The following is a 26535-nucleotide window of genomic DNA, read 5'->3' as shown; positions in this document are numbered from 1 at the left end:
AAATAAACAATGTTGCTCAACAATGCTACAGCAAGAACCTGATAACCTCACACTCAGCAATAGTTATTCTTGAAACTATCGTGGATAGTTTTCACTTATCTTCATTACATCTCAGTCTTTCAATGGGTCTTTCATGTGTGAATTGGAAATGACATTTATCTCATTGTCAACAGCCACATGCTGTCAAGCTTGCAGCCATATTTATTTTCCACTCATCTACTCGAGGGTGTGGATAAAAGTAGGATTGTGGTAGCCACACGCCCAGGTCCTAGTGCCCCAAGTTTAATCACCAAACACTTTGTGGCATTCATGAACAAGACAAACAACCTGCTGGAATAATTTTTCATTTGAATAACAGTTTGAAATAGATATGTAATTCATTTGCAATAGTTGCTCAAGGGAAATTGCAAATTCTATATCTTAATCCAAAGTCAAAGTCATCACCGCTTTCCAGCTATTTTGCCTTGGGCAAATTACATTATTGACAGAAATATCATTTCAGGTGAAATAAATAATAAAATGCCAACACTTAGTTTGACATTGGACATAGCTGCTGGAATTCAAAGGACTTTTAAAACCCACAAAGATGCATTTGAGGTTAGTGATTCATATGCTGACCACCTTTTGATTTAGGTTGAAACATCACTCCAAGATCTTTATACATGAGTATAGGCAAGGACAAACAGAACAGATAGATTTTAAACATCTCCAAATAATCTAATGTGATTTTCTGTCTACAAGCACTCATATGCAGATGCCCAGCAAGGAAACTGTACTAAGGACTTTTAGTAACCATCAAGGTTGAGGTTAGCATAATCTGGTACAGCACAACACAAGTTACTTTGGAATTATTTAACCACACCAGCAGAAAACATAAACCATAAGACACAGGAGCAGAATTAGGGAAATTGGCCTATCAGGTCTGCTCCACCCACCCATCATGAGTGATTTATGATCCCTCTCAATCCTATTCTTCTGCTTTTTCCCCATAACCTTTGAAGTCCTGGTTAATAAGAGACCTAAAATGTACCAAATGACTTCCACAGATTCACCACCCTCTGGCCAAAGAAAACTTTCTTCTTCTCTGTTCTAAATGGACGCTCCTCAATTTTAAGGTTGTGTCCTCTGGTCCTAGCCTTCCCCACTATAGGAAACTTCCCCTATACATCCACTGGCCAAACCTTTCAATATTTGACAGGTTTCAATGATATTCCCTCCTCATTCTTCTAAACTCCACTGAGTTCAGGCGCAGAGCCATCAAACATGTTATCTTTTGCAGTTATTCTCAAACAGTGCCTAAAAAGTGAACATAATAAAAAGAAACTTAATCACGAAGTGCTTGTCAATTACAAAATGAAGCTAAGGACTAACAATACTTCTGCAGCATAATAGGAATTTTGACCTGCAACTTGTTTGTGCATGACACAGAGAGCATTCAGAGGGCATATAGATGACATTAGTCTATGAGCAACACCCAGTTGGTGGTTCCTATGTGAAAGTGAATCATAGAAATGTAATTAACACTCTGTACAAACTATAGAAAAAAAAAACAAATCTTAACAGCAGGAACATGGTTTATATCTGTGCTGTTTAAAGGGACATCAATAATTTGCATTTGTATTTGGGAGCCAGAGTTAAGCACGCATTTCACAGGCAAGATATGTAATGCGATTTACTACAAATCTTTGTCCTGTTCAAAATGGAAACATTCGACCCTGCGTGACCAAGGGAGAAGGAGAAAAGCTGAAGCCAAAAGATAATTTACTTAAGAAATGCAAAGGTGGAAGGGCAAAAGCACTTTGACAGACACAATATATCTTCAAATGCTTTCTGGAGGCCGCACTCCCTCTTTCAACTATCCAAGGAATAAAGTGCTCAGAGGCTAAATTTAGCAAGTGACAAATAAATATACAAACCCAAAACCTATGAGTTAGGAGCAGCTGTAGAACAGTTGTCCGTTCAAGCCTAATTTGCTATTTAATAAGATCATGACCAATCTTGCTGGAACATCAATCACACATCCATATCTACCCACAGTTGCCTTGCTTTGCTTATCAAGCCTCTACTTTGAAAAATTGAAAAACTTCCCTCTCCATAAGGAAAAGAGTTCCACAGGTTCCCAGGATATATTATCATTGGAGGTAGTTCATTTAAGGATTACTAAGGATCCCTGGTAATGAGGGATTTTATAATGAGGAAAGATTTAATGAGTTGGGTCTGTGCTTATTGGAATTTAGATGAGAGACAATCTTACTGAAATTTCTAAGGTTCTGTAATATACAAGATATGTAAGGACAGTCTAGACCAGAGGGAATCATCTGAGAATAAAGAAGTCTCCACTTAAGAGTTGAAATGAAGAATTTCTTCTGCCAAAGGGGTGTGAGTCTATGGATTTCCTTGAGCAGAAAAATATCTTTGAATGTATTCAAAGTTGTGATAGATTTTTATATCAATGGGGTACCTGATGAGAGGAAAATGTCCACAAGGGGGAAGTTGAATCAGCAGTTGTTTTACTGAATGTTCAATAGGCTTAGGGACTGAATGACTCTATTTCTTATGGTCATATAAACTCACAGCCTTTAGAAGAAAATCTTTTGTCTCATATCTATCTTAAATGGGTGACATCTTATTTTTAAAACAATGGCTTTTGTTTTTAGATTCATTTCAAGAGAATCATCCTCCACATAACCATCCTGTCAAGACACATCAGGATCTTGTGTGTTTCAATTCAGCCCCCTCCTACTCTTCAAAAGGTGACAAATTTTTCCTTGCCTACAGACAAATTCCTGGACAAATCATCTGTCTCGGTGAAGGTGAACATCATTCTGAACCTCAATCTCAGGACTATTACAGGCAACTAAAGCTGACAGATGGGACATTTTTTTTTAGCTTGAAGCTCACTGTTGCCTTCATTCATGGGTGCTTTCTAGTTGAGGAATGAAGAATGCATTTATTTTTACTTGACTATGGAGCAGAATGAATCATGCCCACATGAATACAAGTATGGATATCCAAACAACAGACTCTCCTCGTGGACTCTCTGGGCCCTACAAGTGAACTTAGACATTTTACTGAGCTTCAAAAGCTATTCAGCTAGTGATAGAACATACAATGATCTCCCATTTATCTAACAAGTGTGATGATGCCTTCCTCCTCAGGCAGTGTATTGTGCCTGCCATACATAGGCACCTTGAAAGAAGAATGGATGCCCTATAGAGAGGAAGGATTTCTTGATCTCCTCCTATTGGGCACCTTACTCAAGTGTAGTCTTCTGGTCTTGTTACAGTTTCAAAAAACAGCCTCCAGAGAGCCTAGAGGAGAGTGCCTCTAGGGTCCTGAGCAACAAAACCCATTCTGTAAGATCTTGCCATCATATGAACTTCAAGTGACATGAAACCAGGTAGCACACTAACACCTAATAATGGTCATCACAAGGCACTTGATGTCTATTACAATACTTGTTTCCATGATTATTCATGCTATACCTCATTCACGATATCTGCAGTATAGCTAAATCTACAACACCACTTAAATTTAACATCATCTCCAAGTTGTAAACCAGTAGATTAAGAACATCTCCCAAACTCAAAATCGCCATTGTCTGGGAAATCGCCATTGTCAGTTCCTTATAGATTCCTTTCATTGTGAGCAGTATTAGGTCCTTATCTAAGAAAGGATAAACTGGCAATGGAGCGGGTCCAGAAGAGATTCATGAGAATGATCAAGGGAATTAAAAAAGATTAAAATATGAGGAGCATTTGATGGCTCCAGACCTGTACTCATTGGAGTTCAGAAGAATGAGGGGGATTCTCATGAAAACATATCAAATTGAAAGGCCAAGATAGAGTGGACGTGAGGAGTATGTTTCTTATAATGGTGGTGTCTAGCACCAGAGGGCATAGCCCCAGAACAGAAGAATGTCCCTTTAGAATAAAGATGAGGAGGAATATTTTTAGAAAGAGGGTGGTGAACCTCTGGAATTCATTGCCACAGAAGTCCATGGAGGCTAAGACATTGGGGATATTTAAAGCGGAGGTTGATATGTTCTTAATTAGTAAAGAAGTCAAAGGTTACAGAAGAAGGCGGGAGAATAGGTTTGACAGGGATAATAAATCATATATGATGAAATAATGGAGCAACCCAGTTGTCCAAATGGCTTAATTCTGCCCCTATGTCTAATTGTCTTATGGTCATACACAGCAGCTTCTCCATTGTTCAGAATTACCTACTAACAATGCTAATGGGAAGTACCTTTCCTCGATGTTTTTTAAGTTGCTGGATCACTTGCTGTTGGGTTGCTGTTGGAGCAATAAATGTCAATTTTGCCAACAACTCCTATACCTTACACCATCCTGCGGATCCAAAGTGCAGCTTGGAGGTGAACCAACCTCTTCTTCATCATCATTTGTCTTTATCTCTTTGAAGTGACAATGAATGCTGATACTCATAAGGCTATGTTTCAGCCATTACAACAATTCTGTTGAATTCCAAATAAGATGGTATAGTCATATTTTGCCCATTAATAAACCATATCTAAATAAACACCATCAGAAATCTGTAGCATTATTCAGATAAGGTTCAATAAACCGATATGAACAGATAATGTTTCAAGTTGCTGGTGAACGCAGCAGGCCAGGCAGCATCTCTAGGAAGATGCTGCCTGGCCTGCTGCGTTCACCAGTAACTTTTATGTGTGTTGCTTGAATTTCCAGCATCTGCAGAATTCCTGTTGTTTGAGATAATGTTTCAAGATCAGTTCCCCTTTAAAATATCAGATTGTGTCACAGATTTTTTTTCATGACACCAGGAATCTGTTGATTGCTTGTGACTATTTTTGCTGATGACTTCATTGAGGTGTTGACTTGGAAGAGTTACTCAAGGCACAGCCGCAAAGAAGCTGAAGCATTCTGAGCTAATGAGCATATTCAAAAAGTACATTCAAATAGAAAGGCAGGAAGAAATAAAGCATGTTCATGATCATAAACACAAGAGACTCTGCAGATGGTGAATATTTTGAACAACACACATAACAGGCTAGAGGAATTCAGTAAGTCTGCAACAAAAGGCAGGATCTTCCCGTGGTTACCCATTTCAGTTTGATTTCCCATTCATATTTTGACATAACTGTCCATGGCCTCCTCTACTGCCGTGATGAGGCCAAACTCAGGTTGGACGAGCAACACCTCAAATTCTGGTTGGCCAGCTTCCAGCCTGATAGCATGACTGTTGAATTCTCTATCTTCCTGTAATTTATGACCCCCTCCCTCCTCTCTTTTACCCCTCATTCTGGTTGGAGTTCGAAGACCAGGGATCTGTGAGTCTGGAGGCTGAAGCCTGAAGGTTGAGCAATCTGGATTGGCGCTTGTGAGTTGGGACCAGGGTCTAGAGGTTGGAGACCTATTATCTGTGTGTCTGAGAGTCAAAGGCCAAGGACTGGTGGTCAAAGGTCTGGAGAAGGCCAGTCCTGGAGTTGTGGGTCTGTCTATGGGTGGGAGGGTGGTAGAAGGGTTTGTTTTGCTGTGTTGCTTTTGTTGTAATTGTTGCTTGTGTTGCTCTGCTGAACATGATGGGCATGCTATGTTGGTGCTAGAATGTGGGGCGATACTTGCAGACACCACCCCCCCTCCCCACAGCACATCCTGAGGCTGTGTTGGTTGTTAACACAAACAACAGAATTCACTGTATGCTTCAATGTGTATGTAATAAATAAATGAATTTTAACCTTAATCTTAAACTGAATCTGGTTATTCCTTCTCTTCTCACCTTCCCATCACCTCCTTCTGATGCTCTTCCTACTCCCCTTTCTTTCATGGCTCACCATCCTCTCCTATTAGATTCCTTCTTCTTCAACTCTTTACCTCTTCTACCTAGCTCCTCCCAGCTTCCTGCTTCATCCCCCCTCCCCGGCCCCACATTTACCCACCTTCCCCCTCCCTTGGTTTCATCTATCACCCACCAGTTTGTACTCCTTCCCCTCTACCCATCTTCTTCTTCTGATTTCTGCCTCTTTCCTTTCCAGTCCCGATCAAGGGTCTCAGCCCAAAATATCAACCATTTATTCTCCTCCCTAGATACTGCCTGACTTGCTGAATTTCTCCAGCGTTCGGTGTACTTTGCTCATGTTAATGATGATTGTCTTTTATAACTGGTGGATTACGTATAAAAAATGATGGATAATGACAAGTGCTGTCTAGCATTAGTAATGTTGATGTAATTTGATATGAAAATACTGCTCTTGCTCTGTGAGAAAAGAGACTTTTGTTCAATAGACTCATTAAATACTCTTGAGAACTTACAAATAAAACGGATTTTTCACCTCAGTTCTCAGATTCATTTGGGGAATGATGATATGACGGCTTATAGCTGGAGTTGTCCTAGGTCAATTAACATATACAAGATATTGTTCTTACCTGTTCAATGAACCAGTTGACATTTGATGATACATTTACATTTTTAAGCAATTCCACCACCCCAAGGTGAATCTGCCATGTGAATGCAATAGACTACAAATTAGTCAGGTAGATGCCAACCACCACATCTAAGCAGCATGTGCACAGTCAGTCAGCTCAGAGCAGTGTAGTATCACTCCAAAAGGTCACACATTAACCATGTCCTTAGAAATAGAGCTTTCAGGGAAATGAGTACCTGGATAATCCTCGGAGACGTGAACTGAGTAAGACACCCTGTTGAGGAGATAAACAGCAATAATTAGAATTTATATTTGAGAATAGACATATCAATCAATCAGTCAGCATGTTATTATCAATGGAACACTCACAATGCGCTGTTTATTTTGTGTTTATGTTATTATCAATGATTTTCATCGATTTCCATTATCACAAACCAAAATAACAGCATTTTGTCATTGTTTGAAAAAATGCACAGCTGAGAATTTAGCACGTGCTGGTTTTGTGTTGTTTGCACATAAGAGTTATTTTTTGTACATGAGGATGTGATAGCAATCCAGGATGTTTAGGATAGTAGCATAGTTATTACTAGGCGCCACCATTCACCACAGAGTGGTCGTCGTTTGCTCAGTATCAGTAGTATAGTTAATGATGTCAAAAGCAGCGCACTGCACATTTGTCTCACAGCTGCTGAAATTAGAGCCTTTGGGGGAAGTCTGTACATTCATTATTCACATGCAAGGCATAAAGCAGGGGCACATTACATAGGGTTAAAGAAGAAGACAGAAATTTTAGATGACATGCACGCAGCATCTTCCAGCCTCAATGTTATATATTGAGCAGAATAATGTTATATAGTGTAAAAAGCTTCACTGAAAGCTTCCTTTTTTAAAACAACCATTTGTAACCTGCATGTTGCAAGTGTGGGTCTGTTGATCAGTCCAATTCATAGTGGCTTGTGGTCACTTGCAGCACGACAGCTGAGTGGGACATCACGTTGCTAGTTGGAAGCAACAAGTTTCCCTTGCTGTCTTACACCATATTGCGACAGGCATGGAAAGTACTGTCCTAGCAGTCAGGGCAGCAATTGCACAGTAGTTATGAACTCTGAAATGAGGGGCTGATAGAACCTGCTGAGCTCCTGTTTCAGCACATAGACTATCATATTTAATGCCACTGCATTGCTTTTCATATATCTTTGACTTTTTTCTCAACTGAAAATAAACTTTTCAACTAAATCAGTGCATGTAATCATTTGTTAATGAGTGGACAATTCAATTTATAATTGCTTGCATATTCCTTCAGACATTCTTTATTTTAGCTATCCTATCTAATTCTGAACTCTTTTCACAATATTCTATGCCAAAACATACTAACTACTGTTATATTTTGCCCACACAGTCTTGACCAAATAAATTCTGTTCTGAGAAGCATTTTGTAAAGGAAGTTATGCCTTAATTCCCAAAGTTTGTTTTCATTCCATTGTAGATTATACTCACAATTACAGCATATAAATTAATTGAATCTTAACTTCCATGTGAAATTGATAGGTTATTAAATGAACACCAGCTTAGTGGAAAGAACACCCAAACACAATAGGAGCAAAATGAGGCCATCTGTTCCTCAAACCTGTCCGGCCATTCAATATGATTACTGTTGACCTGCCTGAGGCTCCAGCTCCTCTTCCACACTGCCATCAATTCCACAATCTTTCAAAAATTTATATATCCCCTTTATAACTACCTCCAGTGATATATCCTTCACAAACTTCCCAGGTAAAGAATCCCAGCGATTCACCATCCTCTGTTAGAATAAAAATTCCGGTGTGACTCAGTTTTAAATGATCACCTCCTTACCTTGCAACTATGTCTCCTTATCTGAGGCACTTCCACTAGTGGAAACACCTCAATATCTACTTCTGTCATGCCCCCAAATACGTTTCGATAAAATCACCTTTCAATCTTCCAACCTCAAGCAAATGTACTTCATACAGCTTCAGTAGCTTTCATGAAAGGATAACCCTCTTGTCCCAGGTATTAACCAGTCAATTTCTTCTGGATTGTCTCCAATAAAATTATATCCATTCTTAAGCAAGGGGACAAAATCTACAGATGGTATTCCAGGTGAACTCTGAATAAAATCCTGCATAATTGTAACAATATTTCCCGATTTCGAAACTCAAATCTCCTAGCAATAAAGGCCAATAAGCCTTTTGTCTTAATAACTACTTACATAGCCTTCATGCTAACTATTGTGTTTAATACACAAGAACATCTATATCCCATTGTACTGCTTGCAACCACTCTCCATTTAGATAATAATCTGCCTTTTGATTCAGCTTACAAAGTTTAGCACTTTACATCTTCCCAAATAAAAACTCTATTTGCCAAATTTTCACCCACTCACTCAACCTATTCATCTATTGCTGCACAATCCCAATATTTTCGCTGCAGCATGACTGGTTGCCTATTTAGGTGTTACAAGTCAATATGGACATGTACTATTAATTCCCAAATCTCAACCTCCAGACGTTGCAAAATTATCTTAGCTATCATTTTCCTTTTGCTATATACATAGATTTATTTTTGCTGTTTGTTTTAACATTATTTGCTAATATTCTCTCATAATTTTCTGTCTCCCATTTTATTAGCTTTTTAATGTCTTGCTACTGGTTAAATAAATGTCCTGAATTTTCTGATCTACCAGGAACATGAATGCTCTAGTTTTTGATTTAGTATTTTGTCTGACCTTCTTTGCTGTTTCATCTTTCTCATAGAATCCTTCTTTTTAATTAGGGTATTTTTTCCACCTAAACTTTATGGAATAGCTGTTTAAATATCTGCCACTGCTCATCTACTAATATATTCTTTTGCCTATATTTCCTGTTAATTCATGACAATTCTTACTTCAAACTTTGCATTCTCCCATATTTAAAATGAAGATATGGGTTTTGAATCCAAAGTGTTCACTCTCAAACCATAGCCAGAATTCTACTCGTTGTGACCATTATTTCCAAAAGGATTCTTTTATTAATCTTACTTTTGATGCATGATGAAATCTTATATAGGTTGGTCCTAGGAAATTTTGGCGATACTTTGCTCTGATGCACTCCAGAAATTCTTTGTCCGAGGTACCCTTGTTGGGTAGACCAAAACTATTCAGATTTTTTTCATGAACCATTAGCAAGAGATTAAAAAGAAGATGGAAGAACACCCATGATAATTGACACATGCTTGAATTGTCTACATTTATGCTTTGTGATATAGAACATAGAATAGTACAGCACAGTACAGGCCCTTCGGCCTACAATGTTGTGCTGATCCTCAAACCCTGCCTCCCATTTAAGCCCCCACCTTAGATTCCTCCATATACCTGTCTAGTAGTCTCTTAAACTTCACTAGTGTATCTGCCTCCACCACCGACTCAGGCAGTGCATTCCACGCACCAACCACTCTCTGAGTAAAAAACCTTCCTCTAATATCCCCCTTGAACTTCCCACCCCTTACCTTAAAGCCATGTCCTTTTGTACTGAGCAGTGGTGCCCTGGGGAAGAGGTGCTGGCTATTGACAGGCAATACTTTAGGACTCCATACATCATTCCCACCTCTGTACTTTAACCCTGCTATTCACCATTTTCAACCAAGTCAATACCACTGCAAGTACACCAGTGCTCATCACCATAGTGACACCTTCCCTGACGAACAATGCTACCCAGAACAGCATGTGGAATCCCAGCTAAAAATATCAAAAGGAGTGCACCACATTTAATACTACCTACCCAGATGACCATCACCTCATCAAAACCTCACCAAGGCAGAGTCTATAAATTAATTTCACAATGGTGTCATCAGCCACCACAGAGCTCACAGGGCTGCAGTAGATGTAAGTCATCATCAACCGACTGATGGCTCAAAATCTTGAAAAAGATAACAAATGCATGGGTTCATTTCCTCCCTAACCACTAAAAACAAATGTAATGACATTTATAAACTATGATAAATTTATTACACCGTTAACAAAAAACTAACAAATCAATTAATTTGCCAAGTATTTTGTAATGCTTATCCATTTTAGCATCTGCTACACATACCAGCAAAACCGTTATAAAAGCTAAGTTCAAGGACAATAAAGATAAACAAGATGATGACGATGAAGATGATGAGAAGCATCTTTATTATCTATGATGATGACGTTGGATTGAAGACGGTGATCGGGAGAAACATCATGCTGAGAGAAAAGTAACACAGATGCTCCTGGAGGATAGTCTTGCAGTTTTACTTATCTGTTCCCATTGCACTTGAGTGAGATATTTCACATCATCTACAGCACAGAATAATCAATTTATTCCAATTGATCTCCAACAGTCTCACATAAGCCATGCTCTATGAGCCTTCATTTAACATCAAAAGCATTAATTTCTGTTTTGCTTATCTCCATTTACTTATTTAGTGTCCTCTTATATGTTGGCACAGATAACTGTTCTCTTTGGTAGTGCATTTCACATTTTAGTGCCATTTAGGTAAGAATGAGTTTCACAAATTCATTATTAGAATTTGATATTTTGATGTTCTTTGAAATGGAAACTTTCTGTATCTAATCTTGCCAAGAGTTTTCAAAATCCTTGTCAACAACTCCTTTTGCTTACATAGCACATTTACCATATTTTACTTCTACCTCTGCTCAACATTCAATTTTCCAGAGAATTACCTCTGAGAGGTACCATCTTCTCTATTAAAGATGTTCTTGTAGTTTTGATTTCTCTTCCTCTCTATTACAGGTTGAGTACCCCTCATCTAGAATTCCAAAATCCAAAAACCCCCCAAAATCCAAAATATTCTGAGTACTGAAATGACATCACATGACACTGGGAAGGATCACAGGCGATGCCCAGGTCTCTGTGCACCACAGACAGTTCAGAGAAGTGACCTCACATATATAATGAAAAGAAATTAATAAATAATAGAAAAACACTGCATAAAGTGAAAAATGAATATCTCGATCATACATTGAAAAAGTGGTTATGTCAGTGTCAGAGTAAACATATGCTGCTTGAGGCTATGTTGATCATGAATCAAGCAAAGGTGTTTCACAGCAAACTGAAGTTGATGGTAACTGTTTCCTGCACAAAAATATTAAAAATATTACATAAAACTGGCAGCTCCCCCCATTGTAGTTGCAGTGGAACAGGCAGCTGTATGAAATCAATGGCGGATATGGAAACAATCAAAGTGCTGGAAAGCAGTAATAAATGCAGTCGGAGGTCGTCATTCAATTCTGACGGTCTTTGGAGGACCCAGATGCTTCATGCCAGACAGTGCTCTGTCTGCGGACTGTTCACCCTATGAGCTTCACCACCAGCTATTCATAAGCTGTATATGTAATGCTAATGGATTTCATGTTTAGACCCGAATCCCATCCCCCAAGGTATCTCATAATATAGGTACAAATATTCTGCAATCCGAACCACTTCTTCCAAAGCATTTTGGATAAGGGATGCACAACTAGTAGGTCCTCCTTCTTCTTCTGATAATGCATAGATCATAAATGTGTCTAGTTGTCCAGATCCAAGCTAACGTACATCCTGTATAAATTGCACATAACTTTTTTTTTACTTCTCAGTTGCATTGTTCTAAAAATAAAGTTCAGAGCTTGGTTTACATTTTATATCATTATTAAACAGCTTACAAATTTTTGTGATTTATATATTATTTTACTTTCATGGCCAGTATAATTGTCCATTCCTAATTCACCTTGAAGGTAAGTAAGAGTGTAGTTAATTATTAACCACATTGTTGTTGGGCTGCAATCACATAGGCCAAAGTATTCAAGGATGGTTGACTTCTTTCCCTCAAAGTACATTCATAAAACATGTGGGATTTTATGACTATCTAGTCACCATTACTAGCTCCAGTTATTTAATTTCAGAATATTTAAATTAACTATATTAAAATCTTCATGCTGTCCTGCTGCGATTTGAACCCATGTCTCCAGATCATTCGTCTAGCCACATGAATTAGCAGCTACTGTTTCTTCTGAACATCTATGCAAGCATAAATATGTACCTTTCTTCTGTATCTGTATCCACACCTGCAAGCATAAATACCTTTATTCATCCATTGTAATTCTTAACAAAATGCACCATTTCACAGTTAATCCTTATGATATTAATTTGGTAATTATATGTCTATTCTATCGGATTGCTTAAGTTATCCAATGCCCTACAGTATTTTACTGCATTTTTGTTTGTATTATTTTTTTTCTTTCTATGCTCTGACAATAATAAAGTCCATTATGCTCATGATGCCCAGAGGTAAATTGGAAATGGGACATGACATCTGTTGGTTAATAAACATTAATGGCAATAGTGAGCATTAGTTAGAGGATGTGACATCTAATGATAGAAATAAAGTGCTCTCAGCCCAGTGCATTCATCTGGAAAGAAGGTCCATCTTCAAAAATGTTGTGCTGGCTGCTGGCTGTAATTCGAGAGACTAGAGATTTCACTTGTACTGACATTGATAAGTCTTTACTCTCAATGAAGATATCAACAGACTGGGTTGGCATTTCAATCTACAGTAACGTTACTTCAAAAATATAACACAAGAGTAGACAGTTGCTCTGCTTTGATTAAAGATTGGATTACAGAATTCTAGTTAAATTTTGGATGCTGAAGGATGAGATAAAGAACCCTGAGAGGAGTTTGCCTGTGATGTCAGAAGTGTATCACTATATGAGCCATAACATCAATCTGTTGATGATAATGGCCCCAGTAGAAGTGTACCTGGATGCAAATTTCTTTGTGCTTTTATCTCTTGCGACAGCTATACATGCTGGTACCCAGCCTTATGACTCAGAGGGAAGTCCATTTGACACTCCAGAGAGACAAGGTATGTTTCCAGAGTAGAATTTAACAGCAGCTCTCTTCTCAAAATAACCACAACTGGGGATCATATTATTGCCTGGAGCTACAGTGTTTGTACCACATGATTCCAATCACCTCAAATTCCACCTGGAGGTGTATTAGGATAAGAGAAAGAAAACCATAATTCACTCTGGTTCTTCAGGGTGGGAAATCTTCCATCCTTACCCAGCCTAGCTAAATGTGGTTGACTCTGAAATGCTCTGAAATATACAATAAATGCTGGTCTCAACACGTGACTAAGTGAATTAATGCAAACACAATTATTTAGGGGCAGAAGAGGTTTGAACAAGTGGAAAAACAAAGGAAAAATTAATTGAAAATAGGGGATATTTATGGACCAGGGCTCTTCAAAATGCAATGTAATTATGTATACTAATTTCATTTTTTTTCCATTCAGAGATATGGCAAAGTCTCAAAGTGGAAAGTCCTGAACATTCTGATCCTGCACTAAAATTAGCCTATTGACAAAAGTTCCATGTGATTACTGTGATTGCCAATCATGTAGCTTACTGAAAGTCCAATAACATAAAGATTGGCCTTCACCTAAACTAAGAATTGAAACAGATCTCAAACCATTTCAATGCAATTCAATTTATTCTCCACACTTGCATGCAACATTATTTAAGTTAAAACTTTCAGGTAATATCTAATTCAGCATCTGTTTTAGGTAGAAATATACAATTATGCATGCATATTTTTCAAGTATGTTAATATTGCCATAGATTGTATTACCTAGAGACTCATTTTCTTGCAGGCATTTATAGGAAAACAGAAACACAATAGAATTCTACAAAAAAACTATACAAAAACAAAGATTGAAAAACAACCAAGGTGCAAAAAAGACAAACTACAAATAAAAAAATAAGTTGTAAAGACTCCTTGAAAGTGCACCCGCAGGTCATTCAGAGTAGTGGCAAATGAAGTTACCACAGCAATTCAGGAGCCTGGTGGTTGTAAGGTAATAAACGTTTCTGAACTTGGTATCATTTTCCACAATAATACATAATATTGTCATGAGAAGAGGGATGAAGAATTAATACCTTTACGCAAAGTGACAATCTAATTGCAGCAGTTTCAGGGTGGTACACGGATCTGGAATGTGCATGATCAGAGGAGACAAGGAGAAATGCACAAGAAAAAAAATCAAATGTATGGAAGGTCCCAACTGAATATATAAAATGTAAATCAAGATAACTGAAAACAGATTCAAAGCATAATTTTTGAAAATTTCACCTTTGATGCAGTCAAAACTATTTAGTTCTATTAATATTTTCATCCTTCCAACACCAAAGTTGAGTTAGTGTAGACAAGAAGTCCAATATTGTTTCTGAGGGTTAGAAATAGGTGTTGCATGACATAAGCATGATATGAGGGTAAGGATTTTGAGGGGTTTAAGCATGAGGTTATAATGAAAGGTGATTTATGAAAAAGGCACATTGCGAACAATCTAATCAATAGCTCTGTTTCAATTTACCAAATAGTACATGCAAGTCATTATTGGAAAACAATGTGGAGCAACTTTGTAAGTGTGAACTAGAGATGCAGTACTTGATAAAGAGCTATTTGTTTCTGGGTGGTGTCAAATATTGAAGATCAAGTTAAGGCTACTTACACAAATGCAAATTTCTCAAAGTGTTCCATCGGAGTTGATGTAAGCACAAAATACTCTGCTGATGCTGGGGTGAAATCACCACTCATAACACACTGGAGGAACTCAGCAGGTCGGGCAGCATCCATTGGTCATCAGATTGGTCATCAGATCGGGCAGCATCCATTGGTCATCCATTCGGTCATCAGGTCGGGCAGCATCCATTGGTCATCCATTCGGTCATCAGATCGTTAACTGATCTTTTCCATGGATGCTGCCCAACCTGCTGAGTTCCTCCAGCGTGTTGTGAGTGGAGTTGATTGTTCTTTCACGATGTCACATTCACACTGGGGACCCTTTTACCTCCACTGGATGTTAAGTAATTTTAGAAACAACATAGATTTCTTCAATTAAATCACTGGACCAACTAAGCAATTTGTGACTTTGTAATAACTTTACGATCTTGAGGATTTTTTTCTGATTCCTGCTTGCTTTATTTCCTTCAGGCAGACAAAACTGGGCAGGAAGAATGGTGCATGCCTCTCAGTACTAATAGAGAATGCATTATTCTTATTGCAAAGGCCAATCTTTCACTAACTTTTCCAATTTCTGCTGACACTGTGTGAACTTTGGCAATAGTACTAATTGTTCACCTAACTTCACTTTTACCGTTTTATCAACATGCCAATAATTTCTCAACTATATGCTGAGGCTGTGCCTACTGAAGGTCCCACTCCCAAAGAAGACTGCAATGGCAGAAACAATTATGCAAATTTTGTTAGATATCTCACCTGTGATAGCAATAAATAGTTCTTCAGATGCATTCTAATTACACTATTTCAGATGGGTTGAACAATAGAAAATATTCCAGTGTAATTTAGAACAAGTATACCTTGATTGGTTGAAACAACAAATAATCACACTGCTGCCATAACAGTAAAAGTGACTTGCCTGGTAGATATTGAATTGGTGCACCTGGACTTTTAGACTTATCTCAGAGGGTACGGATGAGATGATGCATGAGAATTCCATGCTGAACATCCATTGCAAATCAAAATGAAAAGTACATCTTCATTCGCAAAATAATTATTCATTAAAATCAGTATTAACAGTAAAATAGTTGCACAGACAGGCTGTTGTGTAGAAGATTAAAGATGAGCTCATAGTGATGGAGCAGCGTTTGCCTGGTAGTTTTGAGATAAATGTGTGGAACTGACATAGTTCATGAAAATGATTCCAGGATTAAACGGCTTGTCAATTGAAGAGCGTATGATGGCTCTGAGCCGGTACTTACTAGAACTCAGAAGAATGAGGGGTGACCTAATTGAAACTAATCAAATGGTGAAAGACTTTGGCAGAGTGGATGTGGAGAGGATGTTTCCTTTGGTGGAAGTGTGTAACTCCAGAGGACACAGCCTTAGAATAGAGGGGCATCCTTTTAGAATGGAGGATGAGGAGGAATTTCTTTAGAAAAGAGAGTGGTGAATCTGCAGATTTTGTTGCCACAGGCAGCAAATACAGAACTAAGTCTGTATGCATATTTGAGGCAGAGGTTGATGGATTCTTGATTGGTCAGGGCATGAAGAATATAGGGGAAGAAAGGTGATTGGGGTTGACAGGAAACTCGATCAGCCATGATGAAATGGCGGAGCAGACTCAATGGGCCAAATGGACTTATCTGCTCCTATATCTTATGGTCTTATGAAAATAATAATACTGTTGAAATTTGATGACCATTCCATATTCAACAAAATCTGAGAATAAACAGAAAAGGGTTTCACAGATAGTTTAAAAGAATGGGCAAGTAACTGGCAGATGCAATCCAATGTAGTGAAATATGAAGTAGTGCATTGTGGGGAAAACGTAAAAAGATAATATAAGTCATATGGAAAGATTTTATCAAACAGATCAAACCAAATAAGGATCAAGCTGACAGAACCTTAATAGTAAGGTTCTGTAATGAAGGACTGCAGTAACAAATAGAATTTTGAGGATTTGTTTTGGGAGTAGAAATGTTAAAACAAACCATTGATATTAATTTCACATGACACTTATTAAGAAACTGTGAAATACTTTGGGGATATCTTAGGAACATGAAAGGCTTTGCATAATATAAAGTAGTTTCTCGGAGTGTTCTTTAGATCCAGCAATAGCACTCTGACTCTCATAGTTAAGTTACAAGTTTTCAAGCAGCACTTCAGGAACTGGAGACCAAACTACAAGCTAATACCACAGTGTAGTACTGTCGTAGAGGGTTGCTCACAAAGATTTAGAGATGAGGCTTCACCTTTCTGTTCAGGTAGATTAAAGGAACTCATGCCTTGAGAGGAATATTAAAGAAATATTTCCTAAAGCCTTCACTGATAACAATCTTAAATCATCATGATAAATAAACTGGTATTTGCTTGACTACTGTTTGTGGGGCCTTGTTGTGCAGAAACTCCCTACAGAACAACCTGAATGCAATTCAAGAATAATTCATTGACTGAGCCCAGAATAACCAAGGCAATTACCGTTACAACTAGTCAATTTTATTTTAAACCGTACTTTCATTCTTACTTGGTGATGCAATTAGAGCAAAAATAATGAACTAGAGTTAACAGCATTAATGTTTACCATCAAAATTGAACCCAGATGCAACGACTGAGATAAACTGATAAAGAACCTCCAATGCCTGGGACAGAAGAACAGACTGACTGCTTCGAAAGTTAATTGATAAAAATTAATTAGTGACATTGGTTTATTATTGTCACAATAACTGAGGTGCAGTGGAAAACTTGTCTTACATACCATTCAGATCAAATCAATTGGTTTATTACTGGTCACATGTACCAAGATACAGTGAAAGAAAAACTTCTATCGCATACTAACCATGCTGTGGTAAACCATATATATGTAGTAACTGGGATAACTGTCTGGACACGCCCCTCTGCTGACGGCCCCTATGGCTCCTCCCACAGAATCTTGTATAAAGGTGTTCGCCTTGCCCTTCCCCCTCAGTCCGGGGGCAGGCACTCACCATGGAGGTCGTATTGTACAGCGAATAAAAGCCTTTCAGTATTTTACCTAACTTCAGTCTCTTGGAGTTATTGAAGGTGCTTCACATGCTGATCAATTCATTACAACAGCGCATTCGGCAGTACAAGATAAAACAATAACAGAATGAAGAATAAAGTGTTACAGTTACAGAGAAAGTGCAGTCCAGGTAGACAATAAGGTGCAAGGTTATAATGAGGTAGATAAAGGTCGAGTCCATCTTATTGTAGTAAGTAATCATCCTATTGTCTTAGATAGAAGCTGCAGCTGAACCTGGTGATATGTGCTTTCAGGCTTTCGTATCTTCCTTCCGATGGGAGTGGGAGAAGAGAATGTCTGGGGTGGGAGGGTGTCTTTGATTATGCTTGGCTGTTTTACCAAAGCAGCAATTCGTGTGGACAGAATCCAGAGGAGGTTATAGATGACTTTTAAACCTACTGCTAAAAATATTTTAAATATGCATTAAAAAGATGCCGCTTACTGAAACCTTATCCTCCTAGAAATACATGCTTAAAATGAATATTTATGTTATAGTTGTCTAGGCCCTGTCTCTTTTCTCATCCAGCAGAAGGAAAAGACAGATTGTGAGCTTTTCACATCCATTACACTACCTCAGTAATCTTATGACATCTAACTTGATTGCTGTAGTTGGCTCAGCTTAAAATACCGCACAGACCATTTTACATGAAACAACATCCTTAAAATTGATTTTGTACTTAATATTAATAGTTTTATTTCCAAATGATTGCATTATCAAATGAAAAATCTACAGTTTATTATATATCTTAGTTTAGCTTGAGCAACCGAGAGCAAGTGTGAGTAGATAGTATGGCTTTATTGTCAGCTATCAAATATGATCAGTTCCTCCTGTTAATTAGTAATACCAGAGAAAACTCAGCCCCTCAGATTATGGTGTGGTATGTGGTGTCTCCATTCAACCAGTGAAGACACTGCCTAAGTGCAGTGCTAACTTTGTTGTTGCTCAGACATTATTACAAACAATTGCATCTCATTCTACGATTGTTCAGCCAGTGATGCAGAACTACTATAGGACTGTTACTCCAGTAGCAAGAACCATGGTCGAATAAAATTGTCATGGTTAAAAAATTTACCAGATGACAGGGCCAGAATTATTTTCCATAGTTTCATTTTATAAGAGCAATTCAAAATGAGTTGCTACCTGCTACATTAAAAGGGTCTAGAAAGTTGTTCATGCAACTTTGAAAAGAACTATGCCATGGTACTGAAAATCAGCTTGACATTGAGTAAAGCAATGTTGGGTGTCTTAATGGCTGTTGCAACATTCAACCACTTAAATTTTCAGCAGGCCCTGTTTTCCTGGTGTGTTACTCCCACCGATTTAAAAACATTGAATGTCTAAAAGTCACTTTCGCAGGTACATAGATAGGAAACTTTTAGAGAGACATGGGCACCAAGTAAGAAGATGGGACTAGTTTAGATGGGAAACTTGGTCAGCATGGACCACTTGGGCCAAAGGACCTGCCTCCATACAGTGTGACTTTATGACTCTAAATTATGCCAACATTAACACAATTCATTTTGAGCATTATTTTTGATTTTTCTGAGCTGAATATGATTGTTTTATATACATATAGAACAGTCCGCTTTTACTAAACCTGTTTCTAACTCATTTGTACTATTTAAAGCCCAACGCTCAAACTGCATTCTTTATTTTAATTAGGATGGCACTATTATAGAATGGGCTTATAGTACCAAAGAACATCACTTGGCTCAATAAATCCATGCCAGCCATCAGGAACTCATTTATCAGGCATCCATCTAACTAGTTTTGGAGCACCTTGATAACGTACAACAGCCTGCTCTTTATTGATTACACATCAGCATTCAACACCATCATACCTTCAGTACTAATCAGCATGCTTCAAGCCCTGAACCTCTGGACCTTCCTCTGCATCTGGATCATCAACATCCTTATCAGGAGTCTACATCTAGTACAGATTGGTAATAACATCTTCCCACTGACAATCAGCACAGGTGCACCTCAAAGATGCATGCTTATTCAACTGCTCTACTTTCCCTACACCCATGAAAGTGAGGTTAGGTACCACTGAAATGCCATCTGTAAAATTGACAAAGACACCAGTGTTGCTGGCAGAATCTAAAACGGCGAGGAGGAGGCATAGAGGAGTGGGATAGATCGGCTGGATGAGTGATATCACAACAACAACCTCGCACTCAAGATCAACAAGGCCAAGGAAATGGTTGTGGACTTCAGGAAGAGGAAGTCGGGAGAACACACAACAGTCCTTGTTGAGGGATCAAAGGTAGGATGGGTGAGCAGCTTCAAGATCCTGGGTGTTAACATCTCAGAGAATCTATCTGAGGCCCTACACGCAATCACAAAGCAAGCACACTAGCAGCTCTACTTCATTAGGAGTTTGAGATTTGATACGTTGCTTAATGTCTTTCAGATTTCTACAGTGTACAATAGAGAGCATTCTGAGTTGTTACACTACTGCCTGGTGTGGAGGCTGCAATGCACAGGATCAAAAGAGGCTGCAGAGTGTTGTAGAATCAGCCAGCTCTGTCACGGGCACAACCCTCTCCACCATCGAGGACCATCTTCAAGAGGCAATGCCTCAAGAAGGCAGTATTCATCAGTTAGGACCCTCACCACCCAGAATGTGTACTCTTCATATTGCTACCATTAGGGGAAGGTATAGGAGTCTTTATTCCCACACTCAAAGTTGTAGGAATAGTTTCTTTCCCTCCACTAACTGATCTCTAAATGGTCTGTGAACAGTAACTCAATATTCCTCTTTTGCTTAATTTCTTATTTTTGTAATTTACAATAAACGTCTATGTCTTTCAATGTTATACTGCCACAAAACAATAAATTTTGCTACATATTTCAGACAAAATAAACCTGATCTTGATTCTATACCAAGGCCATATTATTTTTCTTAAATTCCCATTATCTCCCCCCAGATTCTACCCCTGACCAAAATACTAGGGGTTCTTTCCAATGACCAATTAACTAATCTATGAGCATGCTTTAGGAAACAGCACCCCCTGACATCTTCACAATCATTTTGGTGAATTTAATAAGGGCAGCCTGAAAAAGTCACTAAATAATTACCATCGACAAATTACTTATAGTACCAGAGGAAACAACACACTGGACCACTGTTACACCACCATCAAGTGTGCTTACCCTGCTATTCCACACCCTCACTTTGGAAAGTCTGATCACCTGACTATACATCTACTCCCTGAGTATAGGCAGAGACTGAAGACTGCAGTACCAGTAGTGAGGACCAGGAAGGTACAGACAGACAAGGGAAGCATAAGAGCGCCTATAGGACTGCTTTGAATCGGTGGACTGGTCTGCATTCAGGGATTCATTTTTGAATCTAGATGAGTATGCCACAGTTGTTACCGACTTCATTAAAACCTGTGCGGATAAGTGTGTGCCTACAAAAACTTGCTGTTCATTCCCAAACCAAAGGCCATAGATGAACTAGGAGGATCATCGTCTGCTGAGGGCTAGATCTGTGGCAATAAGTCTGGCAATCCAGGTCTGTACAAGCAAACTAGGTATGATTTTCAGAGGGCTATTTCAAGAGTGAAGAAACAATTCCAGGCGAGGATGGAGGCGACATTGGATACACGACATCTCTGGCAGGGTTAGCAGGATAATACCCACTTCAAAGTGAAACTCAACATCATGAATGGCAGTGATGCTTCACTACTAAACAAGCTCATTGCCTTATATGCTCGCTTTGAAAGGGAGAATATAACTACAGCCATGAAGATCCCTACTACATCTGGTGACCCTGTGATCTCTGTCTCAGAGGCCGATGTGAGGCTGGTTTTAAGGAGGGTGAACCTTCAAATGCCGATGGAGTACCTAGTACAGCTCTGAAAACTTGTGCCAACCAACCGGTGGATGCATACAAGGATATTTTCAACCTCTCACTGCTACAGTCAGAAGTTCCCATCTGCTTCAAAAAGGCAACAATTAAACCAGTGGTCATGGCTAGAATGAAATCCTGCCTCATCAAGGTCCTGGACCCACTGCAGTTTGCACATTGTTACAATAGGTCTATAGCAGACTCAATCTCAATGGCTCTTCACACCGCCTTAGATCACCTAGACCAGCGGTCCCCAACCACCTGGACGCGGACCGGTACCGGGCCGCAAAGCATGTGCTACCAGGCCGCGAGGAAACGATATGATTTGGCAATATGAAACGCTATGAGTCAGCTGCACCTTTCCTCATTCCCTGTCACGCACTGTTGAACTTGAACACCAGCAACCCCCAACCCCGTCGGCCGGTCCGCAAGAATATCGTCAATATTAATCTGGTCCGCGGTGCAAAAAAGTCTGGGGACCCCTGACCTAGACAATACAAACACTAATGTCAAGATGCTATTCATTAATGATAGCTCAGCGTTTAACACCATCATTCCCAGAGTACTGATTAATAAGTTACAGAACCTGGGCCTCTGTACCTCCCTCTGTAAATGGACCCTCGACTTCCTAACTGGAAGACCACAATCCATGCGGATTGGTGATAATATCTCCTACTCACTGACAATCAACACTGGCGCACCTCAGGAGTGAGTGCTTAGCATACTATTCTACCCTCTCTATACCCATGGCTATATGGCTAGGTATAGCTCAAATACCACCTATAAATTTGCTGATGACACAACCATTGTTGGTAGAATCTCAAATGGGGATGACAGGGTATGCAGGGGCGAGAAATGGCATAAAGAAGGCATAAGAGAGGAGCTTGCCCAGGTGTACTGAAGGATGACACTGCCAGGGATGACGGCAGTGCAGAGATGGCTGAAGCTTCTGGGAATAGTTCATAAGGTCCAGGATAGATGTGTCCCACAGAGGAAGTTGTTCTCAAATGGGAGGTCTAGGCAATTGTGGCTGACAAAGAATGTTAAGGACTGCCTAAATGCCAAGGAAATGGCATACAAGGTAACAAAAGTAAGTGCTAAGTTGGATGATTGAGAAGCTTTTAAAATCCAACAAAAGGCAACTAAAGAAGCCATAAGAAGGGAAAACATGAAATGTAAGGGCAAATTAGCTAATAATATAAAGCAGGATACTAAAAGATTTTTCAGTTATATAAAGAGTAAAAGGGAGGTGAGAATTGATATTGGACCACTGGAAAATGATTCTGATGAGATAGTAATGGGGGAGAAAGAAGTGGCCGATAAACTTTTGAGTACTTTGCATCAGTCTTCACTGTGGAAGACACTAGCCATGTGCCAGAGGTCCGTGAGTGTCAATAGATGGGAGTGAGCGCCATGACACTCACAAAGGAAAAATTGCTAGGCAAACTCAAAAGTCTTAAAGTGGATAAGTCACCTGGTCCAGATGGACTACATCCCAGAGTCCTGAGAGAGGTCGCTGAAGAGATAATGGATGCATTGGTCATGATCTTTCAAAAATCACTTGATTCTGGCATGGTTCCAGAGGACTGGAAAACTGTAAAAGTCACTCCACACTTTAAGAAAAGAGAAAAACAAAAGAAAGGAAATTATAGGCTAGTGGTTGAGAAAGTGTTGGAGTCTATTATTAAGGATGAGGTTTTGGGGTACTTGGAGATTGACGATAAAATAAGTCAAAGTCAGTATGGTTTCTGTTAAGGAAAATCTTGCCTGACAAATTTGTAAGAGTTGTTTGAGGAAGTAACAAGCAGGGTGGACAAAGGAGAGGTGGATGTCATTTACTTGGATTTTCAGAAGGCATTTGATAAACACATGAGGCTGTTTAAAATCCTATGTTGTTACAGGAAAGATACTGGCATGGATAGAGGAATGGCTGACAGGCAGGAGGCAGTGAGTGGGAATAAAAGGGGCCTTTTCTGGTCAACTGCCAGTGACTAGTGGTGTTCCTCAGGGGTCAGTATTGGGACTGTTAATTGTCACATTGTTGGTCAATGATTTAGATTATGAAATTAGTGGCTTTGTGGCAAAATTTACAGATGATACGAAGATAGGTGGAGGGGTAGGTAGTGCTGAGGAAGCAATGTGATTGCAGCAGGACTTAGACAAATTGCAAGAATAGGCAAAAAGTGGCTTATGGAACACAGTGTTTGAAAATATACGATAATGCATTTTTATAGTGCAGACTATTATTTAAATGGGGAGAAAACTGAAACATCAGAGGTGCAGAGAGACTTAATGAGTCCTTGTGCAAGACTCCCAGAAAGTTCATTTACAGGTTTAGTCTGTGGTAGAGAAGGCAAATGCAATGTTGACATTTATTTCAAGGGGAATAGAATATAAAAGCAAGGAGATAATGCTGAGGCTTTATAAGACACTAGTCAGGCCGCACCTGGAGTATTGTCAACAGGTTTGGGCCACTTATCAAAGAAGGGATGTGTTGTCATTGGAGAAAGTCCAGAGGATGTTCATGAGGACGATTCCGGGAATGAAGGGGTTAACATATGAGAAACATTTGGCAGCTTTGGGCTTGTACTCACTGGAATTTAGAAGAATGCGAGGAGATCTCATTGAATCATATCAAATGTTCAAAGGACTAGATAAGGTGGATGTGGAGAGGACGTTTCTTATGTTGGCGGTATCCAGAACTAGAGGGCACAGTTTCAAAATTGAGGGGAAACCTTTCAGAACAGAGGTAAGGAGCAATTTTTTTTAGCCAGAGAGCAGTAGAATGCTCTGCCAGAGACTGCTGTGGAGGCCAACTCCATGGGTATATTCAAAGTGGAAATTGATAGTTTCCTGATTGGTCAGGACGTCAAAGGATATGGGGAGAAGGCAGGTGTATGGGTTTTTTATATATATATATATATATATATAGATAGATGGCAAGAGAGCCTCAGTAGCATCCAAAATATCTTCAAGGAGCAGTGCTTCAGAAAGGCGACGCCCATTATTGAGGATGCCCATCACCCAGGGCATGCCCTCTTCTCATTGTATTCATCAGGTAGGAGGTAGTGAAGCCTGAAGGTACACACTCAGCAATTCAGAAACAGCTTCTTCCTCTCTGCCATCCAATTCCTAAATGGACATTGAACCCATGAACATTACCTCATTATTTTTGAATATATATATTGTTTCTGTTTTTTGCACTATTTTTAATCTATTTAATATAACATATACATACTTACTGTAATTGATTGATTAATTTATTTTTCTCTATATATTTATCATGTATTGCATTTGACTGCTGCTTTTAAGTTAAGATTTCACGACACATGCCGGTTACAATAAACCTGATTCTGATTCAGAAACTGGAAGAAACTGCAACATTCAAAGGAAACTGAGGTGTCACAGAACAAATGTTCAAATAAATGCCAGCACAGGAGGTCAGAATTGAACCCAGATCACTAAAGGTATGAAACACTAGCTGCCTTCAGCCAGGCGATTTATCTGATCTAAACGCAGGTAGGTTTCCAGATGCTTTATCAATTTTTAGCTCCTTTAAAGATACATCTTCCTTTACTGACACTCAGCAGCATCTCCTTCCTTGGTGAAACCGATGTGCAGTTCTCATTAAGTACCTCAACCGTGACCCTGCCTCCACCTGTAGTTTTCTTATTTGGTTATTGATCACCCCAACCTTGTCTCTAACAACCATTTATACACTTATACAATATTTTTGGATTCCATTTACTTAAATTTACCGCCAGTCTTCTGCTCTCTCTCTTAGTTTCCCTTATTTCCTTTCTCACTTCTGTTTGAAACTTTCATTTATCAGTCTGGTTCTCACAGCTGTTAGCAACCTGCCATCTGTTATATGATCTTTTTATTTGAATCAAAATCAGAATCAAGTTTAATATTACTGGCATATGTCATGAAAGTTGTTGTTTTATTGTAACAGTACATTGCAATACTTAATAATAAAACTACTATTAATTACAATCAGAATGAGACTTAGCATCACTGGTACATGTTATTACATGTTATTAAATTTGTTAACTTTGCAGCAGCAGTACAATGCAATGCATAATAGTAGAAAAAACTGTAAATTACATTATGTGTGTGTATGTGTATGTGTGTGTGTGTGTGTGTGTGTGTGTATATAAAATATAAATTAAGTACAGTATTGCAAAAATAGAAATAAATAAAAGTAATGAGGTTGTGTTCATGGGTTGAATATCCATTCAGAAATCAGACAGCAGAGGGAAAGATGCTGTTCCTGAATTGCTCAGTGTGTGCCTTCAGGTTTCTGTACCTCCATCCCAATGATAGCAATCAGAAGAGGGCATGTCCCGGGTAATGGGGGTCCTTAATGATGGATTCCGCCTTTTTGAGGCATCACTCCTTGACGATGTCCTGGATGCTATGGAGGCTAGTACCCAGGATGGAGCTGACTTAAGTTTACAACTCTCTGCAGCTCATTTCAATCCTGTGCAATAGCCTCCAATCCTCCCCCCCCCACCCCCCACTCATATGAGACGGTGATGCAGCCAGTTAGGATGCTCTCCATGGTACATCGGTAGAAATTTGCGAGTGCTTTAGAAGACGTACTAAATCTCTTCAGACTCCTAATGAAATATAGCTGATGTCATGCCTTCTTTTTTGCTGCATTGATATGTTTGGCCCAAGTTA

The 26535-nt window shown here is 39.0% G+C and overlaps 1 protein-coding gene across 1 annotated transcript in view; it reads right to left on the bottom strand.

The window, feature by feature from the left end:
* Positions 1-26535, bottom strand: part of parp8 (poly (ADP-ribose) polymerase family, member 8) — a 376390-nt gene that overhangs the window by 238020 nt on the left and 111835 nt on the right. Inside the window, exon 3 of the mRNA XM_063042902.1 lies at positions 6646-6683. Within this exon, the coding sequence (XP_062898972.1) occupies positions 6646-6683 (38 nt within the window). The remainder of the gene's footprint in view (positions 1-6645; positions 6684-26535) is intronic.

Source organism: Mobula hypostoma, chromosome 3 (assembly GCF_963921235.1).
Source record: "Mobula hypostoma chromosome 3, sMobHyp1.1, whole genome shotgun sequence".
NCBI classification, from domain to species: domain Eukaryota; kingdom Metazoa; phylum Chordata; class Chondrichthyes; order Myliobatiformes; family Myliobatidae; genus Mobula; species Mobula hypostoma.
This window is presented reverse-complemented; position numbering and strand designations above follow the sequence as displayed.